Source organism: Panulirus ornatus, chromosome 40 (genome assembly GCF_036320965.1).
Source record: "Panulirus ornatus isolate Po-2019 chromosome 40, ASM3632096v1, whole genome shotgun sequence".
Classification (NCBI taxonomy): Eukaryota; Metazoa; Arthropoda; class Malacostraca; order Decapoda; family Palinuridae; genus Panulirus; species Panulirus ornatus.
The window spans coordinates 10,884,543-10,910,013 of record NC_092263.1 but is presented as its reverse complement, the minus strand read 5'-3'; the positions used below and the strand labels follow the sequence as shown (position 1 = coordinate 10,910,013).

At 47.3% G+C, this 25,471-nt stretch overlaps 1 protein-coding gene across 1 annotated transcript in view; it reads left to right on the top strand.

The window, feature by feature from the left end:
• The first annotated feature begins 3,130 nt into the window (after positions 1-3,130).
• LOC139761380 (arginine kinase) overlaps positions 3,131-25,471 on the top strand; it is a 117,504-nt gene continuing 95,163 nt past the window's right edge. The window contains exon 1 of the mRNA XM_071685507.1: positions 3,131-3,383. Coding sequence (XP_071541608.1) covers positions 3,328-3,383 — 56 coding nt within the window. The 5' untranslated portion in view covers positions 3,131-3,327. The remainder of the gene's footprint in view (positions 3,384-25,471) is intronic.

Genomic DNA, 25,471 nt, shown 5'->3' with positions numbered 1-25,471 from the left:
TTAGGTTAGGTAAGGTAAGGTAAGGTAGGTGAGGTAAGGTAAGGGTAGGTTGGGCTAGGCGAGGTAAGGTAAGGGTAGGTTAGACTAGGCTAGGTGAAGTAAGTAAAGTCAGGTAAGGTCAGGTTAGGTTAAGCTAGCAAGGTAAAATTAAGTAAAGCCATTGTAAGGGTAGGGTAGGGTAGGGTAGGTTAGGTTAAGTTAGGTTAGGTTAGGTAGGTTAAGCTAGGCAAGGTAAAGTTAGGTAAAGTCGTTGTAAGGGTAGGGTAGGGTACGGTAGGTTCGGGTAGGGTAGGGTAGGTTAGGTTAGGTAGGTTAAGCTAAGCAAGGTAAAGTTAGGTAAAGTCATTGTAAGGGTAGGGTAGGGTAGGTTAGGTTAAATTAGTTTAGGTAGGTTAAGCTAGGCTAGGTAAAGAAGGTAAAGTTAGGTAAGGATAGGATAGGCTAGGTAAGGTAAGATAAGGTTAGGTTAGGTTAGGTAAGGTAAGTGAGGTTAGGCTAGATGAGGTCATGTTTGGCTAGGCTAGGTAAGGTTAGTTAAGGATAGTCCTACTGTATTATGTGCCCCCATCACGGGTCTAGTGTCCTGCAAAACGCACGGGACAAATTCCTCTGACCAAAAAATAATATTGACCCATATATATATATATATATATATATATATATATATATATATATATATATATATATATATATATATATATATATATATCAGACCCTGAGTGGAGGGGGGGTGTGTGTTCTCTGGGGGGTGCCATGATTAGCACAGGTCATATCATGAATATTGTATGGGGGGAGAGGGTAACTTTCGTCTGTGTCACACAGAAGCAAATTCTATAGTCAACAAAGACAAAGAAAAATTAAAAATAAAAAATCGACTGAAATCGGCTTTAGAAAATCAACTGCGTAGGAGAGATAGATATAAATAAATGCATTAATATGAGAGCCGTCAATAGCATCAACAATTGTATTAGTTATATTTTATCTGGGGGAAAATTACATTTGTGGGAAAATGGTTTTCCGACTTATTTTTACCGCCGGAAAAGTCGCAATCATGTGATTTGGCAAGGCTGTCAGGCATGTTTGGTCCAAGAGAAAGAAAACGGTCGCAAACTTCACTCTTAGTGAAAACGGAGTAGGCGTTTCTATGGGGGACTTGCCTATTGCCTTCTCCTGTGGAAATTTCCATTTCCCACCCTTCCAGAACGTTCAATGGGTGGGAATAAATGGGTCTGGAGCAATATCTTGAACCATTTAACACATGATCTTGGAAATACTAAATGGGTGACGGGTTTGAAGGCGCATTACAGGTCTGGGAAAGGGAGGGATGGGCCCGTCAGGGAGCCTAATACAATGTCTGGCCTCAAAAAACAAATATGGCTACACACCTAATTATGTCTGACCTGGACACGCTTAATGTGATGTCTTTAACCTTATAAGACATACATAGACCTCTTAATGGAAGTCATTAGTATAATATAAGGTATATCGCATCTAGCATCAGATATAGGACTATATATATGCAAGCAGTGGGCCCCAGGAGGAGCATAATATATTCATTATATTTTTCTGCTTTCACTTTAAACTTAGAAGTGAAGATCCAGTTGGCTGGCCTTGGAGAGGTAGGCTTTGGTGGTTTATATTTACTTCATTTATTTATTTATTTATCTCTAAACGATATACTTTTCTGTTGGAACTTTATATACGAAGCCTTTTAAAAAAAAATAATTAAATAATTATGCTTCGTAAAAGTGTTATGGGGTTATTTTTATATATATATATCTAAGGTAATCTTGTAATTGGTGGAAATAATTATGAAACAATTCGATAATTATATTTTTCACAAATTATCTTTTTTTATCTAGTGGATATCACAAAATATATATATATTTCTAAGATTTTTTTTTTAAGATTTCGTTTATATTTAAATACGTATTGAAAAGTAGGTTTGCAATATAAGATAAAAAAAATGATGAATTCTATTATACACATGTAATCCACTGTCATAAAATAATTAACTTAATATCTTAAAATCATTTCTGACCTTGGCATATCTTTAACTGTGTCACATTATATATTTAAGTTCACACATATATTTCTATCCATCTGCCACAAACCTGGTACTAAATAAAGATACAAGTATATTTAAATAGATACAAAATATATATTTTTTTCTTCAGGTTTGGTAATATATATATATATATATATATATATATATATATATATATATATATATATATATATATATATATGTTCCCTGGTCGCAATTGCATGGGGGGTTGGTGTTTGCATGGGGGGGTGGTGTTGCATGGGGGGTGTGTGGTGTTGCATGGGGGGGTGTGTGGTGTTGCATGGGGGGGTGGTTGGTTTAATGTTGTCATGTTTATATAGGGCGTGGGTTGTCATGGTGGGTGGTTGTGTGGGGGGAAGGTGGTGGAGGTGGAGGGAGGGGAGGAGGTTGTGGTGGGGGGAGGCATCATGGCTGCCGAACAGGTTTGTGGCTGAACCTGATCCCAAACCACCTCGTTCCCCCCACACCCACGTGTGCACGGCTGTATGGCCATTAAACACAGCGGCCATGGTAACACGGTCGTGTACCTGTACACAACCCGTTTCTAATCACATTCAAAGGTAGTTCATCTCATTTAACGGCCCGAGCCGCTGTCGTTAAGCTGATGAGAACGTATTAATGATGGTTAGTTATAAGAATCAAGGCGGGGAAAATGAATGAGAAATGAATGAAATGTAGAGGACATATATATGTCTCCGGTTTCTTTAGTATACCATAATATTCTCCGTTTTCTATGGCGGCTGGCCGGGAGGAGGACCACCGCACTGTTACCAAAATTGATTTTTTTCCCGGCTGAACTCCACCGCGTTAATAACTTCCTCCCCATAATTCCCACAACCCTTTTTGAAACACAACATACAACCCTACGAGTTGTGAAATAAATAAGACGCCAATTAAGGACAAGATAGTGATTAGATTAAATACAAGAGGCCTTAATAAAGGGAAAGTCATTACCGGCGTGGGAGGCTCCGTGGAAGGGGTGGCCAGACCGGAGAGGTTGGTAGCACTGGAGCGGCCTGGCGCGCGCGCGGGGTTGCCTATTCTCGCCACCATTTCTGTAGGAGCAGTGGTCGCCCTCCACGCGCACACACACACACACAGTCCCCCCCTTTTCTCCGCCCTTAACGCGTCCGTGCGTGCGTGCGTGCGTGCCTCTGTGATATCTAAACACCGTGAGCTGAGCTGTCTTGACCTACCCCCTCGCTGTCTCTGTCTTCTCGAGTGTTTGTGTGTGTGTGTGTGGGTGTACTGCAGGAGCCATGTTTAGTCTGTGGTACGCTGTACTGGGGTTTCAAGAATGCCAAGCCATGATGAGGTAAGTCTTGTGTCTTTCTGCTTGGCTTCTAGTAACTTCCATGCCTAGGGTGTGTGTGTGTGTGTCTGTGCCACAAGGAGGCGTGGTGAAAAAGTGTGTGTGTGTGTGTGTGTGTGTGTGTGTGTGTGTGTGTGTGTGTGGAGGGTGTGGCAGTGTGAACACGCACATGCACACACACACACACACACATACACACAAGAAACGTACACACGAGACGATGCACACACACACACACACACACACACACACACATACATACATACATACATACATAGGACCACTTATACACACTAAGAATGTACGAACGAACGCATTCACACACACACACACACACACACGGGCCAAAATCCACCCGCTCTCTCAGCTAACACACTAATAACAGTTTTAATACAATATGTGGAAAGAATACATATATATATATGTAAGTTTCTGCTTTGATCTCCCTGCAGAGATAGTCTCATATGACCTTTCCTGAGTGACCTAGGAAGGTCACATGGCCCTCTAGTGGTCCATGTGACCTTCCAGGACCACCTGAAGGTCAGGTCAGCTGGCCGGAGTGAGACACATTCACATTTACTTCAGTCACGGGTGGAATCCATAGTTGACACTCCCGTTTTCTTTCCGTGTCTTCTCCTTATGGAGGCGAGGACAGGCCCTCCTGGGGGGGGGGGGGGGGTCACACTGCTGTTGTGTACATACTCCTGTGTTCACAAGAACACACATGTTCCTCACTAAATATGACGAACAACATTAATGACTTCCATACTTGGTGTTATTGTGTGTGTTGGCAACCCTTCCTGGGTGGGGTGGTGAATGACTTGCACTAATGGTGTTGGCAACCCTTGCTGGGAGGGGTTGTGGAAGAGTTTTGCGTGACAGTGTTGGCAACGCTTGTTGGGTGGGGGTTGTGGGTGATTGTGCTTGAGTGTTGGCAACGCTTGTTGGGTGGGGGTGGTGGGTGATGGTGCTTGAGTGTTGGCAACGCTTGTTGGGTGGGGGTGGTGGGTGATGGTGCTTGAGTGTTGGCAACGCTTGTTGGGTGGGGGTGGTGGGTGATGGTGCTTGAGTGTTGGCAACGCTTGTTGGGTGGGTTTGTCAGTGAAATCTGCTTGACAGTGTTGGCAGCGCTTGCTGGGTGGTGTGGTGCGTGACTTGTATTGATGGTGTTGGCAACCCTTGCTGGGTGGAGGTTTTGCTTGACAGTGTTGGTAACGCTTGCTGGGTGGGGTGGTGGGTGATTTAGCTTGACAGTATTGGCAACGCTTGCTGGGTGGGGTGGTGAGTGATTTGCATTGATAGTGTTTGCAACCCTTACTGGGTGGGGTGGGGTGTGATTTTGCTTGTGGTTGCTGGCAACCCTTGCTGGGTGGGGTGAGGCGTGATTCTGCATGTGGGGGTTGGCAACCCTTGCTGGATGGGGTTGTAGGTGACTTGCAACGCCTACTGGGTGGAAATGTGGGTGACTTTGCTTGAGGGTTTTGGCAACACTTACTGGGTGGGGATGTGGGTGACTTTGCTTGAGGGTTTTGGCAACACTTACTGGGTGGGGATGTGGGTGACTTTGTTTGTGGGTGTTGGCAGCCTTTACTGGGTGGGGTAAAGGGTGACTTTACTTGAGTGTTGGCAACACTTGCTGGGTGGGGTATTCTATGGTAACTTTGCTTGAAAATGTAGAAACCACGTGTTGGTTTAGGTGACTCTACTTGAGTGTTGACACCCCTTGCTGGGTGGGGTGGAGAGTGACTCTACCTGAGGGTGTTGGCAGCACTTGCTGGGTGGGGTGGAGAGTGACTCTACGTGAGGGTGTTGGCAGCACTTGCTGGGTGGGGTGGTGATTAACTTTGCATGAGGGTGTTGGGAACCCTTGCTGGGTGACAATGCTTAAAGGTGATGGCAACCCTTGCTGGGTGGTATAGAGGTTCCGTGCGTGAGGGTGTTGGCAACCCTATTTCCTGGGGATGGGGGTGGAAATAGTCATCTTCAGGGTGTTGGCAACCCTTGCTGGGTGGTGAGGAGATTCCCTGATTGAGAATATTGGCAACCCTTGCTGGCTGGGGAGGTTCCTTATTTGAGGTTGTTGGCAACTAGTGATGGGTGGTGGAGAGGTTCCTTATTTGGAGTTGTTGGCAACTAGTGATGGGTGGTGGAGAGGTTCCTTATTTGGAGTTGTTGGCAACTAGTGATGGGTGGTGGAGAGGTTCCTTATTTGGGGTTGTTGGCAACTAGTGATGGGTGGTGGAGAGGTTCCTTGCTTGAGGTTGTTGGCAACCCTCTCTGGATGGAGGGTTCCCTGCTTGAAGGTTTTGGTAACTTGCTAGCCGATGGGTTCATCTTGAGGGTGTTGGTAACACCTGCTGGGTGGGTGGGATGATTCTGCAAGACGCCACTGGCAACCCTTGCTGGGGTAGGCGAGTCTACATGGTGTTGGTCACATTTGTTTGATGGTGTTGGCAACCCTTCCAGGGTGGTAGGGGTTCATACTGCTCGATGGTGTTGGCAACCCTTCCTGGGTGGTAGGGGTTCATACTGCTCGATGGTGTTGGCAACCCTTCTTGGGTGGTAGGGGTTCATACTGCTCGATGGTGTTGGCAACCCTTCCTGGGTGGTAGGGGTTCATACTGCTCGATGGTGTTGGCAACCCTTCTTGGGTGGTAGGGGTTCATACTGCTCGATGGTGTTGGCAACCCTTCCTGGGTGGTAGGGGTTCACACTGCTCCATAGTGTTGGCAACCCTTCCTGGGTGGTAGGGGTTCACACTGCTCGATGGTGTTGGCAACCCTTCTTGGGTGGTAGGGGTTCACACTGCTCGATGGTGTTGGGCAACCCTTCTTGGGTGGTAGGGGTTCACACTGCTCGATGGTGTTGGCAACCCTTCCTGGGTGGTAGGGGTGCACACTGCTCGATGGTGTTGGCAACCCTTCTGGGTGGTAGGGGTGCACACTGCTCGATGGTGTTGGCAACCCTTCCTGGGTGGTAGGGGTGCACACTGCTCGATGGTGTTGGCAACCCTTCTTGGGTGGTAGGGGTTCACACTGCTCGATGGTGTTGGCAACCCTTCCTGGGTGGTAGGGGTGCACACTGCTCGATGGTGTTGGCAACCCTTCTTGGGTGGTAGGGGTTCATACTGCTCGATGGTGTTGGCAACCCTTCCTGGGTGGTAGGGGTTCACACTGCTCGATGGTGTTGGCAACCCTTCTTGGGTGGTAGGGGTTCACACTGCTCGATGGTGTTGGCAACCCTTCATGGGTGGTAGGGGTTCATACTGCTCGATGGTGTTGGCAACCCTTCTTGGGTGGTAGGGGTTCATACTGCTCGATGGTGTTGGCAACCCTTGCCGAGTCGTAGGGGGGTCTCCTCCCTGAGGATATTAGCAACCCTTACTGGGCGGTGGGAAGTCTTAATAACATTGGCAACACTAATCAGGTGGCTGTGAGGTTCCCAACTTGATAATATTAGCAATCCTGGCTACCTGATTAAGGCTGTTGGCAAGTCTTATTGGGTGGCGAGGGCGGGGGGGGGGGTTGACTCTGCCTTTAGGTCATTAGCAACCATTGCTGGGTGGTGGGGAAGGTCTCACCGTGAGTGTTAGCACCCCTTTCTGGGTGGTAGGAGGTGACTTGTAGAGTTGACAACCATTGCTGGGTGGAGAGGTAATTTTTTTTTTCCTTGTGTGTTGGTGACTGTCTGAGGAAGCTGGCAACCCTTACTGGGTGGAACGATTTCGTGCTTGAGGGTATTGTCAACCCTTGTTGGGTTACGATGACTCCGTGTGAGGGTATTGGCAACCCTTGCTGGGCGGTGGGAAGTGGCTACTTGAAGACGTTGGCAACTCTTGCTTGGTGGGGAGAGGCCCGTGTTTGAAGGTGTTGGTAAGCCTTAATGGGTGGTGACAGTGGAGAGGTGAGGTTTCTTCCTTAAGGGTGTTGGTAACCCTTTTTGGGTGGTGGTGGGGAGGTTCCTTCCTGGGGAGGGGATGCTGACAACCCTTGCTGGGTGGTGGTGGTGGTGGGGTTTCCTAATGGACGGTCCTGACAACACTTGCAGGGTGGTGGTTGGGGGGGGGGGTTCCTAATGGAGGGTGTTGACAACACTTGCAGGGTGGTGGTGGTTGTGGGGGGTGGATCCTAATGGAGGGTGTTGACAACACTTGCTGGGTGGTGGTGGTTGTAGGAGGGGAGGATGGTTCCTAATGGAGGGTGTTGACAACACTTGCTGGGTGGTGGTGGTTGTAGGGGGGGAGGATGGTTCCTAATGGAGGGTGTTGACAACACTTGCTGGGTGGTGGTGGTTGTAGGGGGGGAGGATGGTTCCTAATGGAGGGTGTTGACAACACTTGCTGGGTGGTGGTGGTTGTAGGGGGAGGGAGGGGGTTCCTAATGGAGGGTGTTGACAACCCTTACTGGGTGGTGGTGGTTGTGTGGGGGGGGGGAGGATGGTTCCTAATGGAGGGTGTTGACAACCCTTACTGGGTGGTGGCGGCGAGGGAAAGGTGAAGGTTCCTGGTGGAGGGTGTTGGCAACCCTTGCTGGGTGGTGAGAGGGCAGGGAGGGGGGGAGGGGGAAGGAGGGGGGGATGGAGAGGAGAAGGTTGTCACACGAGCTACGAGGGGAGGAGGGGGGAGGGGGAGGGTGATTTGGGAGGAGTGACGTCATGGGAGTTTTGGAGATGACCGGGCTAGCGAGGAGGGAAGGGGGGGCGGGGGGTGTTGAGCAGGTGGGTGGGGGGTGGGTGTTCATGTCTCCCCCTCCCCAACCTACTGCTCCCTCTATAGGAAAAGAGGGGGAGGAGAAGGAGGGGAAAATGAGGGCCAAGGGGTAGGTGGTGGGAGGGGGGCCAAGGTGTAGGTGAGGGGAGGTAGGGGGCCAAGGTGTAGGTGAGGGGAGGTAGGGGGCCAAGGTGTAGGTGGTGGGGTAGGAGGAGGGGGGCGCCAAGGTGTAGGTTGGGTGTAGGAGGATGGGGGCCAAGGTGTAGGTGGGGGGTAGGAGGGGGCCAAGGTGTAGGTGGGGGTAGGAGGGGGCCAAGGTGTAGGTGAGGGGTAGGGGGGCCAAGGTGTAGGTAGAGGGGAGGTAGGAGGGAGGGAGGGAGGGGGGGGTATGGCACCTCCGGCAACTGTGAGGTACATGACTTGCCTGGCGTGTGTACCCCCCCACCCAACCCCACACCCCCCCTCCTCTACTCTTCCCCCCCCCCTTCGCCAGCCTCGTTCCAAGTAAGGTACCAACCCCCTTCCCCTCCTCCACTCCCTCCCTTCCCTCCCACAGACGGAGGGAAGGGAGGGGGAAGGAGGGGGGAGGGGAGTAGTAAACGCCACCCACAGACACCCCCCCACACCCTCTCTCCCCCCCCAAAGAAACCCATCCCATTTGTGCCATCATCATCATGTCCCTGAGGGACCCTGGGTGGGTGGGGTCGGTGGGTCCCCTCTCTCTCTCTCTCTCTCTCTCTCTCTCTCTCTCTCTCTCTCTCTCTCTCTCTCTCTCTCTCTCTCTCTTTCTCTCATTGATCAGCCGTGTTGCCCTTCCCACTTTAAGGGGAACGTGCACACCAGCCATATATATATATATATATATATATATATATATATATATATATATATATATATATATACATATATATATATATATATATATACCAGCGGGAGGGGTGTTTACCGCCCAGTGGACGTGGCTAGCTTTCTGGGCGCTACAGGGCGCGCCAGGGAAGAGACACCTGCGTCAGGAAGGTGGGTGGTTTGTAGGTGGGTGGGTTGTGGGTGGGTGGTGGGTGGGTGGGTGGGTTGTGGGTGGGGGAGGACACTCAAGCAGTGTACTCAGCTGGTGCATCATGGGAGAGACCTCGCCAGATGGTTACTTAAAACAGGAACTTACTTATACTAGAAAAGTTATCCATCTATCTAGTCCATCTATCTGGCCTACAAAAAAAGTAATCCATCTATCTCGTCCATCTATCTGGCCTACAAAAAAAAGTAATCTATCTATCGTCCATCTATCTGGCCTACAAAAAAGTAATCCATCTATCTCGTCCATCTATCTGGCCTACGAAAAAAAATAATCCATCTATCTCGTCCATCTACCTGGCCTACAAGAAAAAAATAATCCATCTATCTCGTCCATCTATCTGGAGACCACAGGACACAGTATACCCCACTACACCTAAGTCGAGGACATGTTGAAAACATAATTATATTACATTCGTTATTCATTTATCTATTTATCTATTTATTTATTTTGCTTTGTCGCTGTCCCCCGCGTTAGCAAGGTAGCGCATTCGTATCTCAAAAAAAAAAAATAGTCATTTTCTAGACACAAACAAACTAGAAGATTATAACCTCAATATTGATAGTTAGATAATTAATTATATAATTATTAAAGGAAGATATTAAAACTACGAGAAATTATGGGAATAAAGACGTAAACACAATGTATTTCACGCGCCATCAAATGTCGAACGGTGACATTTGCAGACGCCGCCGGGGACTTGTTTTTCCAGCATTTTATTTCTGTGTCCTGGTTGAGGCTGGCTCTCGTAATGTCAAAGGTTGAACTGTTGCCTGGTTGGACATTATGGTTAATGAGTTCTCCCGGGTTAATTAACATCGTTGACGAAGGGAAAAATGGCCGGCGTAATGAACCGTTGGCCATTTCTTGGCAACTAAATGGCGCCAAAGATCTTCATATTTTCTTTTTAAAGTAAACTTTATCTTTTTTCTCTCGTTTAAAGACTTTTTTTGTTCCCCCGGATGGATAATCGAGGGATTATTTTTAACCTGATAAATTCAACTTTAAAGATAATGTTAACCTAAGGACGTAAAGGGAGAAAAAAAATTGCTTGAGAGAAATTGATTTGAGAATGAACGGATGCTTTAAAGATGGCGGCGGCCAAGTGGGAGGAGGGAGGTTGGAGCCTCCTTCGTCACCATCGGGGAGGTTATTTAGACGTGGGTGATTGTCTAGGGGAGGGGAGGCTGTGTGGGTGTGGGGGGGGGGAATATTTGCCGTCTTGGGAGAATTTCGTGGTAGATGAATGCGCTGAGGGGAGAATGTACGGTTACTTGGGGAGATTATTATGGTGGTGGGGAGAATATGTGGGTAGTGAGTGAGGTTACTTGGGGAGATAAATATGGGGGTGGGGGAAATTTGTTTAGTGGGGAGGAAACTGTCTGGTTACTGGGGATGATAATGTTTATGTTGGGGGAGACAGAGTGTTACTGGGGAGAATATAGGTGGGGTTACTGGGGAGTATATATGTGGGGTTACTGGGGAGTATATATGTGGGGTTACTGGGGAGTATATATGTGGGGTTACTGGGGAGTATATATGTGGGGTTATTGGGGAGTATATACGTGGGGTTACTGGGGAGTATATACGTGGGGTTACTGGGGAGTATATACGTAGGGTTAATGGGGAGTATATACGTGGTTACTGGGGAATATTCATGTGGGGTTACTGGGGAGTATATATGTAGGGTTACTTGGGAGTATATATGTGGGGTTACTGGGGAGTATATACGTGGGGTTACTGGGAGTATTCATGTAGGGTTACTGGGGAGTATATACGCGGGGTTACTGGGGAGTATATACGTGGGGTTACTGGGGAGTATATATGTGGGATTACTAGGGAGTATATACGTGGGGTTACTGGGGTGTATATATACGTGGGTTTACTGGGGAGTATATATGTGGGGTTACTGGGGAGTATATACGTGGGGTTACTGGGGAGTATATAGGTGAGGTTACTGGGGAGTATATACGTGAGGTTACTGGGAAGTATATACGTGGGGTTACTGGGGAGTATATACGTGGGGTTACTGGGAGTATATACGTGGGGTTACTGGGGAGTATATACGTGGGGTTACTGGGGAGTATATACGTGGGGTTACTGGGGAGTATATATGTGGGGTTACTGGGGAGTATATACGTGGGGTTACTGGGAGTATATACGTGGGGTTACTGGGGAGTATATACGTGGGGTTACTGGGAGTATATACGTGGGGTTACTAGGGAGTATATATGTGGGGTTACTGGGGAGTATATATGTGGGGTTACTGGGGAGTATATACGTGGGGTTACTGGGGAGTATATATGTGGGGTTACTGGGGAGTATATACGTGGGGTTACTGGGGAGTATATATGTGGGGTTACTGGGGAGTATATATATGTGGGGTTACTGGGGAGTATATACGTGGGGTTACTGGGGAGTATATACGTGGGGTTACTGGAGAGTATATATGTGGGGTTACTGGGGAGTATATACGTGGGGTTACTGGGGAGTATATACGTGGGGTTACTGGGGAGTATATATGTGGGGTTACTGGGGAGTATATATATGTGGGGTTACTGGGGAGTATATATGTGGGGTTACTGGGGAGTATATATGTGGGGTTACTGGGGAGTATATACGTGGGGTTACTGGGGAGTATATACGTGGGGTTACTGGAAAGTATATATGTGGGGTTACTGGGGAGTATATACGTGGGGTTACTGGGGAGTACATATGTGGGGTTACTGGGGAGTATATATGTGGGGTTACTGGGGAGTATATACGTGGGGTTACTGGGGAGTATATATGTGGGGTTACTGGGGAGTATATATATGTGGGGTTACTGGGGAGTATATACGTGGGGTTACTGGGGAGTATATACGTGGGGTTACTGGAGAGTATATATGTGGGGTTACTGGGGAGTATATACGTGGGGTTACTGGGAGTATATATGTGGGGTTACTGGGGAGTATATATGTGGGGTTACTGGGGAGTATATATATGTGGGGTTACTGGGGAGTATATACGTGGGGTTACTGGGGAGTATATACGTGGGGTTACTGGGAGTATATACGTGGGGTTACTGGGGAGTATATACGTGGGGTTACTGGGGAGTATATATGTGGTGAATGGAGCAGTTTGTATTAACATTTAAAAAATTGTATAAACGAGTTAAAAAAAAAAAAAACCTAAGACCATAGAGTGAATTAAATGCTAGTCATAAATTAAACATTTTCTAAATTTATGATAAATAATAAATTTGCTTAAAAATTTATATTAGCACAGTCCTAGCGGTAATAGAAAACGGGGTACAATGCGGGGCAGAATTTCTTACCATGATATCACTAGAGGTCACAAAGACATTTAAATATCACTGTAGACACAACCTTCTGAACAGGACGACATCTTGAGCACGACGGTATATACGACCCTTGAGCACACGACGGTATATACGACCCTTGAGCACACACGACGGTATATACGACCCTTGAGCACGACGGTATATACGACCCTTGAGCACACGACGGTATATACGACCCTTGATCACGACGGTATATACGACCCTTGAGCACACACGACGGTATATACGACCCTTGAGCACACACGACGGTATATACGACCCTTGAGCACACACGACGGTATATACGACTCTTGAGCACACGACGGTATATACGACCCTTGAACACACACGACGGTATATACGACCCTTGAGCACACACGACGGTATATACGACCCTTGAGCACACAACGGTATATACGACCCTTGAGCACACGACGGTATATACGACCCTTGAGCCCGGCGGTATATACGACCCTTGAGCACGGCAGTATATACGACCCTTGGGTCTCATGGCTGGTCAGCATTTGACCTAATTCTTAACTAAGGGCATCAGGTCAAAGGCCACAGGGCCAAGACATGTAACAGTCGTACCCGTCGTACTCAGGGGGTCGTACACCGTCGTGCTCAAGGGGGTCGTACCGCTGCACTCAAAGGTCGTACCCACTGCACTCAAAGGTCGTACCCGCTGCACTCAAAGGTCGTACCCGCTGCACTCAAAGGTCGTACCCACTGCACTCAAAGGTCGTACCCGCTGCACTCAAAGGTCGTACCGCTGCACTCAAAGGTCGTACCCACTGCACTCAAAGGTCGTACCCACTGCACTCAAAGGTCGTACCCACTCCACTCAAAGGTCGTACCCGATGCACTCAAAGGTCGTACCCGCTGCCTATAGTGACGACCCACTTCGCTGTTTTGACACGCAAAAATCAAAATCAAAATAATCTAAACAATGACAGGAGATCAAAGAGTTACATTTGACTTTGACAATTTGTGTTATCCGAGTCGACTATAACGTTGATCATTAAACACTAAGACAACAAACAAACAAACAAACACATTTCATTATTCCATTAATGAGGAGGAATCAATGTACACTCAAATTTCTAAAGTAATTAAGGTCCACTCAAATTTCTAAAGTAATTAAGGTCCATTCAAATTTCTGATGTAATTAAGGTACACTCAAATTTCTAAAGTAATTAAGGTCCACTCAAATTTCTAAAGTAATTAAGGTCCATTCAAATTTCTGATGTAATTAAGGTACACTCAAATTTCTAAAGTAATTAAGGTCCATTCAAATTTCTGATGTAATTAAGGTACACTCAAATTTCTAAAGTAATTAAGGTCCATTCAAATTTCTGATGTAATTAAGGTACACTCAAATTTCTAAAGTAATTAAGGTCCATTCAAATTTCTGATGTAATTAAGGTACACTCAAATTTCTAAAGTATTTAAGGTCCATTCAAATTTCTGATGTAATTAAGGTACATTCAAATTTCTAATGTAATTAAGGTCCGCTCAAATTTCTAAAGTAATTAAGGTACACTCAAATTTCTAAAGTAATTAAGGTCCATTCAAATTTCTAATGTAATTAAGGTCCATTCAGATTTCTAATGTAATTAAGGTCCACTCAAATTTCTAAAGTAATTAAGATCCACTCAAATTTCTAATGTAATTAAGGTCCATTCTCTCTCTCTCTCTCTCTCTCTCTCTCTCTCTCTCTCTCTCTCTCTCTCTCTCTCTCTCATTAACAAATAAACGCATCATCGCATGTGGGAGACACGACCTTAATTATGCATGACGTAGGGGGGGTGTGCATGACGTGGGGGGGTGTGCATGACGTGGGGGGGTGTGCATGACGTGGGGGGGTGTGCATGACGTGGGGGGGGTGTGCATGACGTGGGGGGGTGTGCATGACGTGGGGGGGTGTGCATGACGTGGGGGGGTGTGCATGACGTGGGGGGGTGTGCATGACGTGGGGGGGTGTGCATGACGTGGGGGGGGTGTGCATGACGTGGGGGGGTGTGCATGACGTGGGGGGGGGGTGTGCATGACGTGGGGGGGTGTGCATGACGTGGGGGGGGGGTGTGCATGACGTGGGGGGGGTGTGCATGACGTGGGGGGGGCTGAGGCCGGTCCCTCCCCCCAGAGATAAATGAATGGGGGGGAGGGGGGAGAGTGATTAACATATCTTAAGTAATGTCCTAAAATTATTATTATCAAATGTTTGAACGAATGTCGGATTTCTAAGATAATTCAAGTTACTTTAGTGATCTTGTATTATAAAAAATAATCTTTAAAATAATCTAAGGTAATCAGGCATTTAAAGGAAATTCTGTCCTTTTTTGTGGGAAATATAATTAAGCGACTTTAAATGTAATCACATGAATAGGTTCGCCACTCAAGATCGGGTAATATTAATCGTTTTTTCTCACTCCTTTTTTATTCTATAAGTAAACTAATATATTCATAACCTTCATTAACATATTGTTTATTAACAAACATATTCCCACACCCGAGAGATCCACCAGTCACAGGTAAATAATAAATAAAAACCGACAACACGAAAAAGGTTTAGAGACACCGCAAGTTCTCTTGCGTTACCCCTCAAACGTGACCAGTTTTCTGTGGTGTTCCCGCTAGAGCACGGGAAGCGAGATTGAGTTTACCTGGCTATTAGGTAAACTAGTCTATATGCCAACCACGTGGTGCAGTTTACCATGACAACCTCATGTGGTGCAGTTTACCATGACAACCCCACGTGGTGTAGTTAATCATGACAACCACGTGGCGCAGTTTACCATAACAACCACGTGGTGTAGTATACCATGACAACCACGTAGTGGTTTACCACAACCACGTGGTGCAGTTTACCATAACGACCACGTGGTGTAGTATACCATGACAACCACGTGGTGCAAATTACCATAACAACCACGTGGTACAGTTTACCATGACAACCACAAGGTACAGTTTACCATAACAACCACAAGGTACAGTTTACCATAACAACCACGTGGTACAGTTTACCACGACAACCACGTGGTGGTTTACCATGACAACCACGTGGTACAGTTTACCAAAACAACCACAAGGTGCAGTTTACCATAACAACCACATGGTGCAGTTTACCATGACAACCACGTGGTACAGTTTACCATAACACGTGGTGGTTTACCATGACAACCACATGGTACAGTTTACCATAACAACCACGATACAGTTTACCATAACAACCACGTGGTACAGTTTACCATGACAACCACGTAGTGTAGTTTACCATAACAACCACATGATACAGTTTACCATAACAACCACGTGGTACAGTCTACCATAACAACCACGTGGTACAGTCTACCATAACAACTACGTGGTACAGTTTACCATGACAACCACGTGGTACAGTTTACCATGACAACCACGTGTTGCAGTTTACCATAACAACCACGTGGTACAGTTTACCACAACAACCACGTGTTGCAGTTTACCATAACAACCACGTGGTGCAGTTTACCATGGCAACCACGTGGTGCAGTTTACCATAACAACCACATGATACAGTTTACCATAACAACCACGTGGTACAGTTTACCATAACAACCACGTGGTAGTCTACCATAACAACTACGTGGTACAGTTTACCACAACAACCACGTGGTACAGTTTACCATAACAACCACGTGGTACAGTTTACCATGACAACAACATGGTACAGTTTACCATAACAACCACATGGTACAGTTTACCATGACAACCACGTGGTGGTTTACCATGACAACAACGTGGTACAGTTTACCATAACAACCACGTGGTGCAGTTTACCATAACAACCACTTGGTGTAGTTTACCATAATAACCACGTGGTACAGTTTACCATGACAACCACGTGGTGCAGTTTACCATAACAACCACGTGGTGCAGTTTACCATAACAACCACGTGGTGCAGTTTACCATAACAACCACTTGGTGTAGTTTACCATAACAACCACGTGGTAGTTTACCATGACAACCACGTGGTACAGTTTACCATAACATCACGTGGTACAGTTTACCATAACAACCACTGGTGTAGTTTACCATGGCAACCACGTAGTGCAGTTTACCATGGCATTTAGTAAACCATCATGGATGACATACATTATATTTAATGGGATTAATAATTTTAAATCCAAGAAAATCGATTTTTAAATTAAAAAATTTTTGGTCCTTTATTTGTTATGCATTTAATGATAAATTACCTAATTACTTAAATGGAATCGTGTATCTGTAAAGGGTATCTATACATCTTAAGAGGTCAAAAAACTATATATTGTATGATAAAAACTATATACTGTATGATATAAACTATATACTGTATGATACAATAAGTGTATTTCATGTGGATTATATTAATCATACATTTCTAAGTTGTATTAATCAATTTCCTTTGAAAATTACATTATTTTTTCTTTGGCGTAGACAACTGGTCAAGCCAATGTAATTCAGTAACTGTTGTATCACGATATTGCATGCCAAATTTTGCCTCCCTAAGGAATACAGTACCCCCCAACCCCCCACAAACCCTTAGGGGTTTGTGGGGGTGTGGGGTGGGTTCAATACCCCCCACAATCCCCTAGGGGTTTGTGGGGGTGGATACAGTACCTCCACAAACCCCTGGGGGGTTTGTGGGGGAGGTTACTGTATTCCATCAATACATGGGATACAGTCTGGGATACAGCCGGTTGCTTTATTAAGGGGAGAGAGAGGGGTGGGGGTTACCCCCTCCCCCCCATGCACAAAGGAACAGCTGTGGGGTGTGTGTGGGGGTGTGGGGTGTGGGGGGTCGAGCGCCCTCACAGCGGTGCCTGGTGAAAGCAAAATAGAAAACTGGATGTTTTTATTTGAAAGCACTTCAATAGAAAACGCTTGACGTAATCAATTATTTTACTTCAAACAATATTAACCCCCCCTCCTCCTCCCCACGCACTCTGGACAACACACTGTGGCAACAATATTACCCCCACGCACTCTGGACAACACACTGTGGCAACAATATTACCCCCCACGCACTCTGGACAACACACTGTGGCAACAATATTACCCCCACGCACTCTGGACAACACACTTTGGCAACAATATTACCCCCACGCACTCTGGACAACACACTTTGGCAACAATATTACCCCCACGCACTCTGGACAACAGATTGTGACAACAATATTACCCCCCACGCACTCTGGACAACACACTATGGCAACAATATTACCCCCACGCACTCTGGACAACAGATTGTGGCAACAATATTACCCCCACGCACTCTGGACAACAGATTGTGGCAACAATATTACCCCCACGCACTCTGGACAACACACTGTGGCAACAATATTACCCCCCACGCACTCTGGACAACACACTGTGGCAATAATATAACCCCCCACGCACTCTGGACAACACACTGTGGCAACAATATTACCCCCACGCACTCTGGACAACACACTGTGGCAACAATATTACCCCCACGCACTCTGGACAACAGACTGTGACAACAATATTACCCCCACGCACTCTGGACAACAAACTGTGGCAACAATATTACCCCCACACGCACTCTGGACAACACACTTTGGCAACAATATTACCCCCACGCACTCTGGACAACACACTGTGGCAACAATATTACCCCCACGCACTCTGGACAACACACTTTGGCAACAATATTACCCCCACGCACTCTGGACAACACACTTTGGCAACAATATTACCCCCACGCACTCTGGACAACAGATTGTGACAACAATATTACCCCCCACGCACTCTGGACAACACACTATGGCAACAATATTACCCCCACGCACTCTGGACAACAGATTGTGGCAACAATATTACCCCCACGCACTCTGGACAACAGATTGTGGCAACAATATTACCCCCACGCACTCTGGACAACACACTATGGCAACAATATTACCCCCACGCACTCTGGACAACACAGTGGCAACAATATTACCCCCACGCACTCTGGACAACACACTGTGGCAACAATATTACCCCCACGCACTCTGGACAACAGATTGTGGCAACAATATTACCCCCACGCACTCTGGACAACAGATTGTGACAACAATATTACCCCCACGCACTCTGGACAACACACTGTGACAACAATATCACCCCCACGCACTCTGGATAACAGATTGTGGCAACAATATTACCCCCACGCACTCTAGACAAGACTGGCAACATTACCCCCACGCACTCTAGACAAGACTGTGGCAACAATATTACCCCCACGCACCCTGGACAACACACTATGGCAACAATATTACCCCCACGCACTCTGGACAACACACTGTGGCAACAATATTACCCCCACGCACTCTGGACAACACACTGTGGCAACAATATTACCCCCACGCACCCTGGACAACACACTATGGCAACAATATTACCCCCACGCACTCTGGACAACAGACTGTGACAACAATATTACCCTCACGCACTCTGGACAACAGACAATGGCAACAATATCACCCCCACGCACTCTGGACAACAGACTTGGCAACAGTATTACCCCCCACGCACTCTGGACAACAGACCCTACCAACTGTTCATCACTTCCACGCACTCTCATGGATTCTGGTAGATGGGGGAATAAAAATAAGCAGACAGATCTCGCCGGCACGCACTCATCATCCACCCTCCCCCCCCCCCCGAAACCAGCGGCCGGCGCGCCGTTCTCTGTGACCCTCCAGCCCCCCCCCTCCCTCCCCCCCATCTTCTATTGTTTCCATCACGACTTCGTGATTGGCTGCCTCCTTCTCCACCATCCCACTTCTACATTCGTCATTTAAAAGCCTTTTGTTTTATCCTTCTTAAGCTTTTCCTTTACTAAAAAGCTTTTTTAATTGTTGTGTGGGCCAACACTTCATAGAATTATTTTATTCCTATATTTTTTATGGTTTCTTTCTCCTCCTCACCCAATTTTTTTTCTTTAAATATTCCACCATTTTCCCGCCCAATTTCATTTTAAAGTGTTCCACCTTCTGATCCCTGAGTACGATGACGGTCCCTGGAGTATGGCCATGTACCTGCCTGGCGTACGATGACTCCTGAAAACCTCGTCGTACTCAAGGAGTTAAAAAGTCATTGAATTCAGAGGGTACTCATCATTTATTCATGTAGGTGATTGAGTCGTTATTCATAAGTCGTTTTATACGAGGGGAGTTAGTTAAATTATAGTCGTAAGTCGTCGACCTCATGGGATTAATGTCTCACATCCTCACGGGATTAAATTGTCGTACTTAAAGGGTCAAGTTGTCGTACACAATGAAAAGGATTAAGAAATCGTACACAAGGGGGTTTAAGTCGTCGTCCTGAAGGGTCAAGTCGTCGTACACAAAGGATTAAGTCGTCGTAATACACGGAATTCAACCGTCGACAGCAAGGGGGGATCAAGTCGTCGTACACGGAGAATTGAATCGTCGTACACAATAGGGGGGTAAAGTCTTCTTACACAATGGGGTCAAGTTGTCGTACCCTCGAGGGAGGGAGGGAAGGGGGGGTGTCGTTTGAACGGTCTATCACACCTGGGAGAGTCGTGGGAGAGGACAGGCTGGGGTGCAGAGGAATGGGAGATGAAGGGAGAGAGAGAGGGAGGGAGATAGATAGATAGATAGATAGATAGAGAGAGAGAGAGAGAGAGAGAGAGAGAGAGAGAGAGAGAGAGAACCGCCATCTTAACCATATAAGGAAGGAAAGTTGGGATGGGGAGGCGAAGAACCAGGCTTGTTCGAGGAGAAAGCAAGCAAGCAAGCAGGAAGGGAAACAGAGCGAGAGGAGAAAGCAGGCAAGCAAGCAGGAAGGGAAAGAGAGCGAGAGAGGAGAAAGCAGGCGAGGGTGTGTGTGTGTGTGTGTTGAGCCGGCCGACCCCCAGCCCGCCCGGCCGCCCGCCTGGGCCAGTCACCCACTTGGCGCGCTGCCAACCCCGCTTTACATCACACCCTAACACCCATCACTCCACTCACTCCTAACACCTAACACTTACCCTCAAGAGCACACACTTCTAACTAACTCTAACGGCCGCCCAACTTCTAATCTATCATTAGTGTTTCGTCCAGTACCCGAATGTCATGCGATTATCAGGGGATCATGAAACTGAGAGATATGTTAAGAGTGTTTTTTCCACGTAAGTGGTATGGGCGACTCGCCCTAAGAACCCGGTTGCTCTTACACTTGACTTCCCCCGGACCGGGGCACCGCCAACCTCCGATCAATAAATTCAGACCGGCTTCAGCGGCTCTTCCAGGCTCCCGCCAGTCTTGTTAAACATTTATACTAAATGATAAAGAAAATAATTTCGTTAATAAAAGATCTGACGTGTTAATAACTCTCGTCATAATGTGATAAATGAGGTGAGATGTGAGGGGACTAGGGAGTCAAAGACACCTCCAGGGATGTGTATTACTCCGCCAGGAGACGGTACGTCAATTTGAGGGACTCGGGTACGATTCTTGAGCGCGAAGGTACGATATCCTGGGAGCCACTAGTTAGGTACTAACGACCCTTAAAGATGATGACGAAGGGCCTTCCATCCCTACCCCGCCTACCCCCTGAGCTATCAGAGGTCAAGGGCATTATAATACCCTACGACCACAGCGCCGTGCTCGACCCGTGGGTCGTCCCGCCATACTCAAAGGGTCGTACCGCTATACTCAAAGGGTCGTACCGCTATACTCAGGAACTACCTTAGTACACGGCAAACAAGCGGACGAGAATGATAATAATAATAATGGCGATTTGCTACGTGGTCGTCCATGAAACTGAAGACAAATAGGCATTGCCATTAAATTTAATGACTGTGAAATTATCGTACTGCCACCAGACGCCTCTCGGGGCGGGCGCGCGGGCCTGCCTGCCAGGTGTACGATCATTCAGACAACGCGTTCTAAACGGGGTTCTGTACTTTAAGGTGTGACCTGGGGTGTGGCCTGACCTCTACCCCGCCCCCCCTTCCCCCTCCCCCACCACCCCCTCCCCTCTGTCTAGTGACGTCAGAGAGATGTGTTGTTGACCCGAGTGTATGGACAGTGTTGAGGTATCGTACCGTCGCGCCCTAAGGTATCGTACCGTCCTGCTCAAAGTATCGTACCGTTGTGCCCCCAAGGTACACGTACCGTCATGATTAACGATCGTACCGTCGTAACCCCGCACGACCTTACGTAACCATCTTGCTCAAGGGGACCACATATTCACCCAACAAACAAACAAACAAACAAAGCAAACAATCCTCAACCTGTTTGCAGATGATGCCGTTGGCACGCCTGGCAGCCAGGGGAAGGGGGATGACACGGTGGGGAGGAAGGGTGGCGGGGTGGCTGGCTGGTACAGAGACTACAGGACTGTAAACCACTACAGCGAATTTCAATGAACATCTGGATTTAACGATGATGTACAGCGTTTAACACTGAGACGTTTAACGAATATAATAATATAGAATAGAAATAGGACACGTGATCACAACACAAAGTTATACAATATCACAAGGACACGTGATCACAACGTAAAGTCATACATATTAAAGACCAGGTTGTATTATATATACAACTCTGATGTCACAGCAACGCTGTAACAACCCCGTCTCTCATTTTCTATGAGTGTGTGTGTGTGTGTGTGTGTGTGTGTGTGTGTTTATGAAGAATGTCCTCCAGTTTAATGGTTATTTTTCCCCAGAAGATCTACTCATAATCTACGTCATCTACTCATAATCTACGTCATCTACTCATAATCTACGTCATCTACTCATAATCTACGTCATCTACTCATAATCTACGTCATCTACTACGTCATCAACGGTACACCTTTGTTTACTTAAGTGTTCAGAGGAACACGGAACGGTACACCTTTGTTTACAAACAATATCTCTTGCTCAACGTAAACTCTTGCCTTCATTTACGTCTACGTCAAGCCAAGGCGTGACTGGCCCTTTTCCACGCCCGTCACACACGCACACACACGTGTGTGTGACGCGTGACGCGTCGGTGGTGGGGGGGTAGGGGGCCTGCTGCGTCACATGATCGCGTCACCCGCTAGACTGCATATCGAGATGTTATTAATTTCGTCTGACAAGATCTTGCTGGAACGCATCTCTCTGTGGAATACATCCATATGTCTTGTATAATTTGCATGACGTCACGGGAATGGGGGTAATTAAGGACGGGTAATTAGGAAGGACGATGAGAAGGGTCGTTAGCCATCCATGTCTAACAGGCAATTAGAGGTCATTGGGTTTGAAGGATGACCCATAGTTGACCTGGTTTTCTTTCCCTAACAATCCTGGTCTGTGTCGTTTGGTTAATTGCTAACTACATAATTGCTAGTGATTGAGTAGCGATGCTTCTAATGACCCAGGTAGACCTTATTACCAACCAGTGCCTTAAGGGGAAGGATGAACAGCTAGAGTGACTGTGGGCCGACTGCTCCCCCCGCAACCAGGGTTCGAACCCGTACGCTCAACACCCAGTCATGGTCAGCAATGCTAATCTCTATACAAGAAACATCTATTCAAACGGGGTTAAATTCCAGTGTATTTGTATAATTCAAACTTAAGTGAAATATATTTTGTTAAATTAAGTAATTAAATTAATGTTTCATAACTAATCGAATGTCATAATAATAATAATAATAATAATAATAATAATTATTATTATTATTATTATTATTATTATTATTATTATCATTATTATTATTATAATTATTATTATCATTACTATAATTATCATTATCATTATCATTATTATCATAATTATTATTATATCATTTATCTACTTAATTATCATCCTAAAGAATTATTTACATTTTATGATAATCATCTTTGATAATAATAATAATATTATTATTATTATTTAAGTCAACATAATGCTACATCATGTTTCACAATGTGTGTTCATGTTGTGTGAAATGAATGTAGTGAACGAAACATTTCGACACCCAGCCATGCCCTGACGAACCATTTTGAATACAGTATGAACATGTTTTCCCTTACCTTCTCAAACAAAATAGATTTTGATATACATTTCTTTGAAATAGATTTTGATATACATTTGTTTGAAATAGATTTCCTTAAATACTACTTTAGGGAAACATAAGATATATGTGAGGAATACTTCCCTGTGTGTATAGGTATGTAGGTACATACATACATACATACATACATACATACATACATACGTACATACATACATAGACACATACATACATACATACATACACACATAAATACATACATACATACACACACACATACATACCTACATACATACATACATACATACATACATTCATGCACACACCCAAACACACTCACATATATACATATATACATATACATACATACATTCATACACACACATACATATATACATACACACGCACACATATAAATACATACGTACACACACACATATACATACATACATACATACATATATACATACATACATACAGACAAACATAAACACAGACACGTGCGCGTGTGCGCGTACGCAAATAGACATTACATCTATTTCCGTGGGGAATTCGTCGTGGTCAGACGGTAGATGTGTGCGTGGTCGCTATGTTGGTGTGGGGGTGTGTGGGGGGGGGGGGGGACGAGGGCTTGCATAAACACAAGTTTAGGTATGACTACCCACACCCCCACACACACCCCCACACCCCCACACACCCCCACACCCTCCTTCTAACCTAGCCCAGTCTAGCCTAGCCCCCCACATCCCCCCCACAACATAGCTACGGGAGCCGTGGTTGTGTGTGAAGGTGTGTGGGGGTGGGCGTGTGTGGGGGTGTGTGTGGGTGTGTGTGTGGGTGTGTGTGTGGGTGTGTGTGGGGGTGTGTGTGTGGGTGTGTGTGGGTGTGTGTGGGGGAAGGTTGTACGAACTGGTCTATTTACATACGTACGACACTCTCGTGTGACCATAACAACATTGTTAACATAGCACCACTTGTAACACAGGGCTAGGTTAAGGCCTGGCCTGGGCTGGCCTGGGCTAGGCTGGGGTGGGCTGGGCTAGCCTGGGCTGGGCTGGGCTGCCCTGGGCTGGCCTGGGCTGGGCTAGCCTGGGCTGGGCTGGGCTGGGCTGGCCTGGCCTGGGCTGGCCTGGGCTGGCCTGGGCTGGCCTGGGCTGGGCTGGCCTGGGCTGGGCTGGGCTGGGCTGGCCTGGGCTGGGCTAGCCTGGGCTGGGCTGGGCTGGCCTGGCCTGGGCTGCCCTGGGCTGGCCTGGCCTGGGCTGGCCTGGGCTGGGCTGGGCTGGGCTGGCCTGGGCTGGGCTAGCCTGGGCTGGGCTGGGCTGGGCTGGCCTGGGCTGGGCTGGCCTGGGCTGGGCTGGCCTGGGCTGGGCTAGACTGGGCTGGGCTGGGCTGGGCTGGCCTGGGCTAGGCTGGGCTGGGCTGGGCTGGCCTGGGCTGGGCTGGGCTGGGCTGGGCTGGGCTGGCCTGGGCTGGGATGGCCTGGGCTGGGCTGGGCTAGGCTGGCCTGGGCTGGGCTGGGCTGGGCTGGGCTGGGCTGGCCTGGCCTGGGCTGGACTGGGCTGGCCTGGGCTGGGCTGGCCTGGCCTGGGCTGGCCTGGGCTGGCCTGGGCTGGGTTGGCCTGGGCTGGGCTGGGCTGGACTGGGCTGGGCTGGGCTGGCCTGGGCTGGGCTGGGCTGGGTTGGCCTGGGCTGGCCTGGGCTGGCCTGGCCTGGGCTGGGCCGGCCTGGGCGGGGCTGGGCTGGCCTGGCCTGGGGGCTGGGCTGGGCTGGGCTGGGCTGGGCTGGGCTGGGCTGGCCTGGCCCATGTTGGACCAGATAACGAGCGTAAACACACAAGTTTCATTGCACAACTTACATTAGGAAGTTGAAATACATTCTATAAACCTACTTGGCTATGTTGATCTGTGCCAACCTAACCTAACCCAACCTAACCTAACCTAACCTAACCTAACCCAACCTAACCTAACCTAACCTAACCCAACCTAACCTA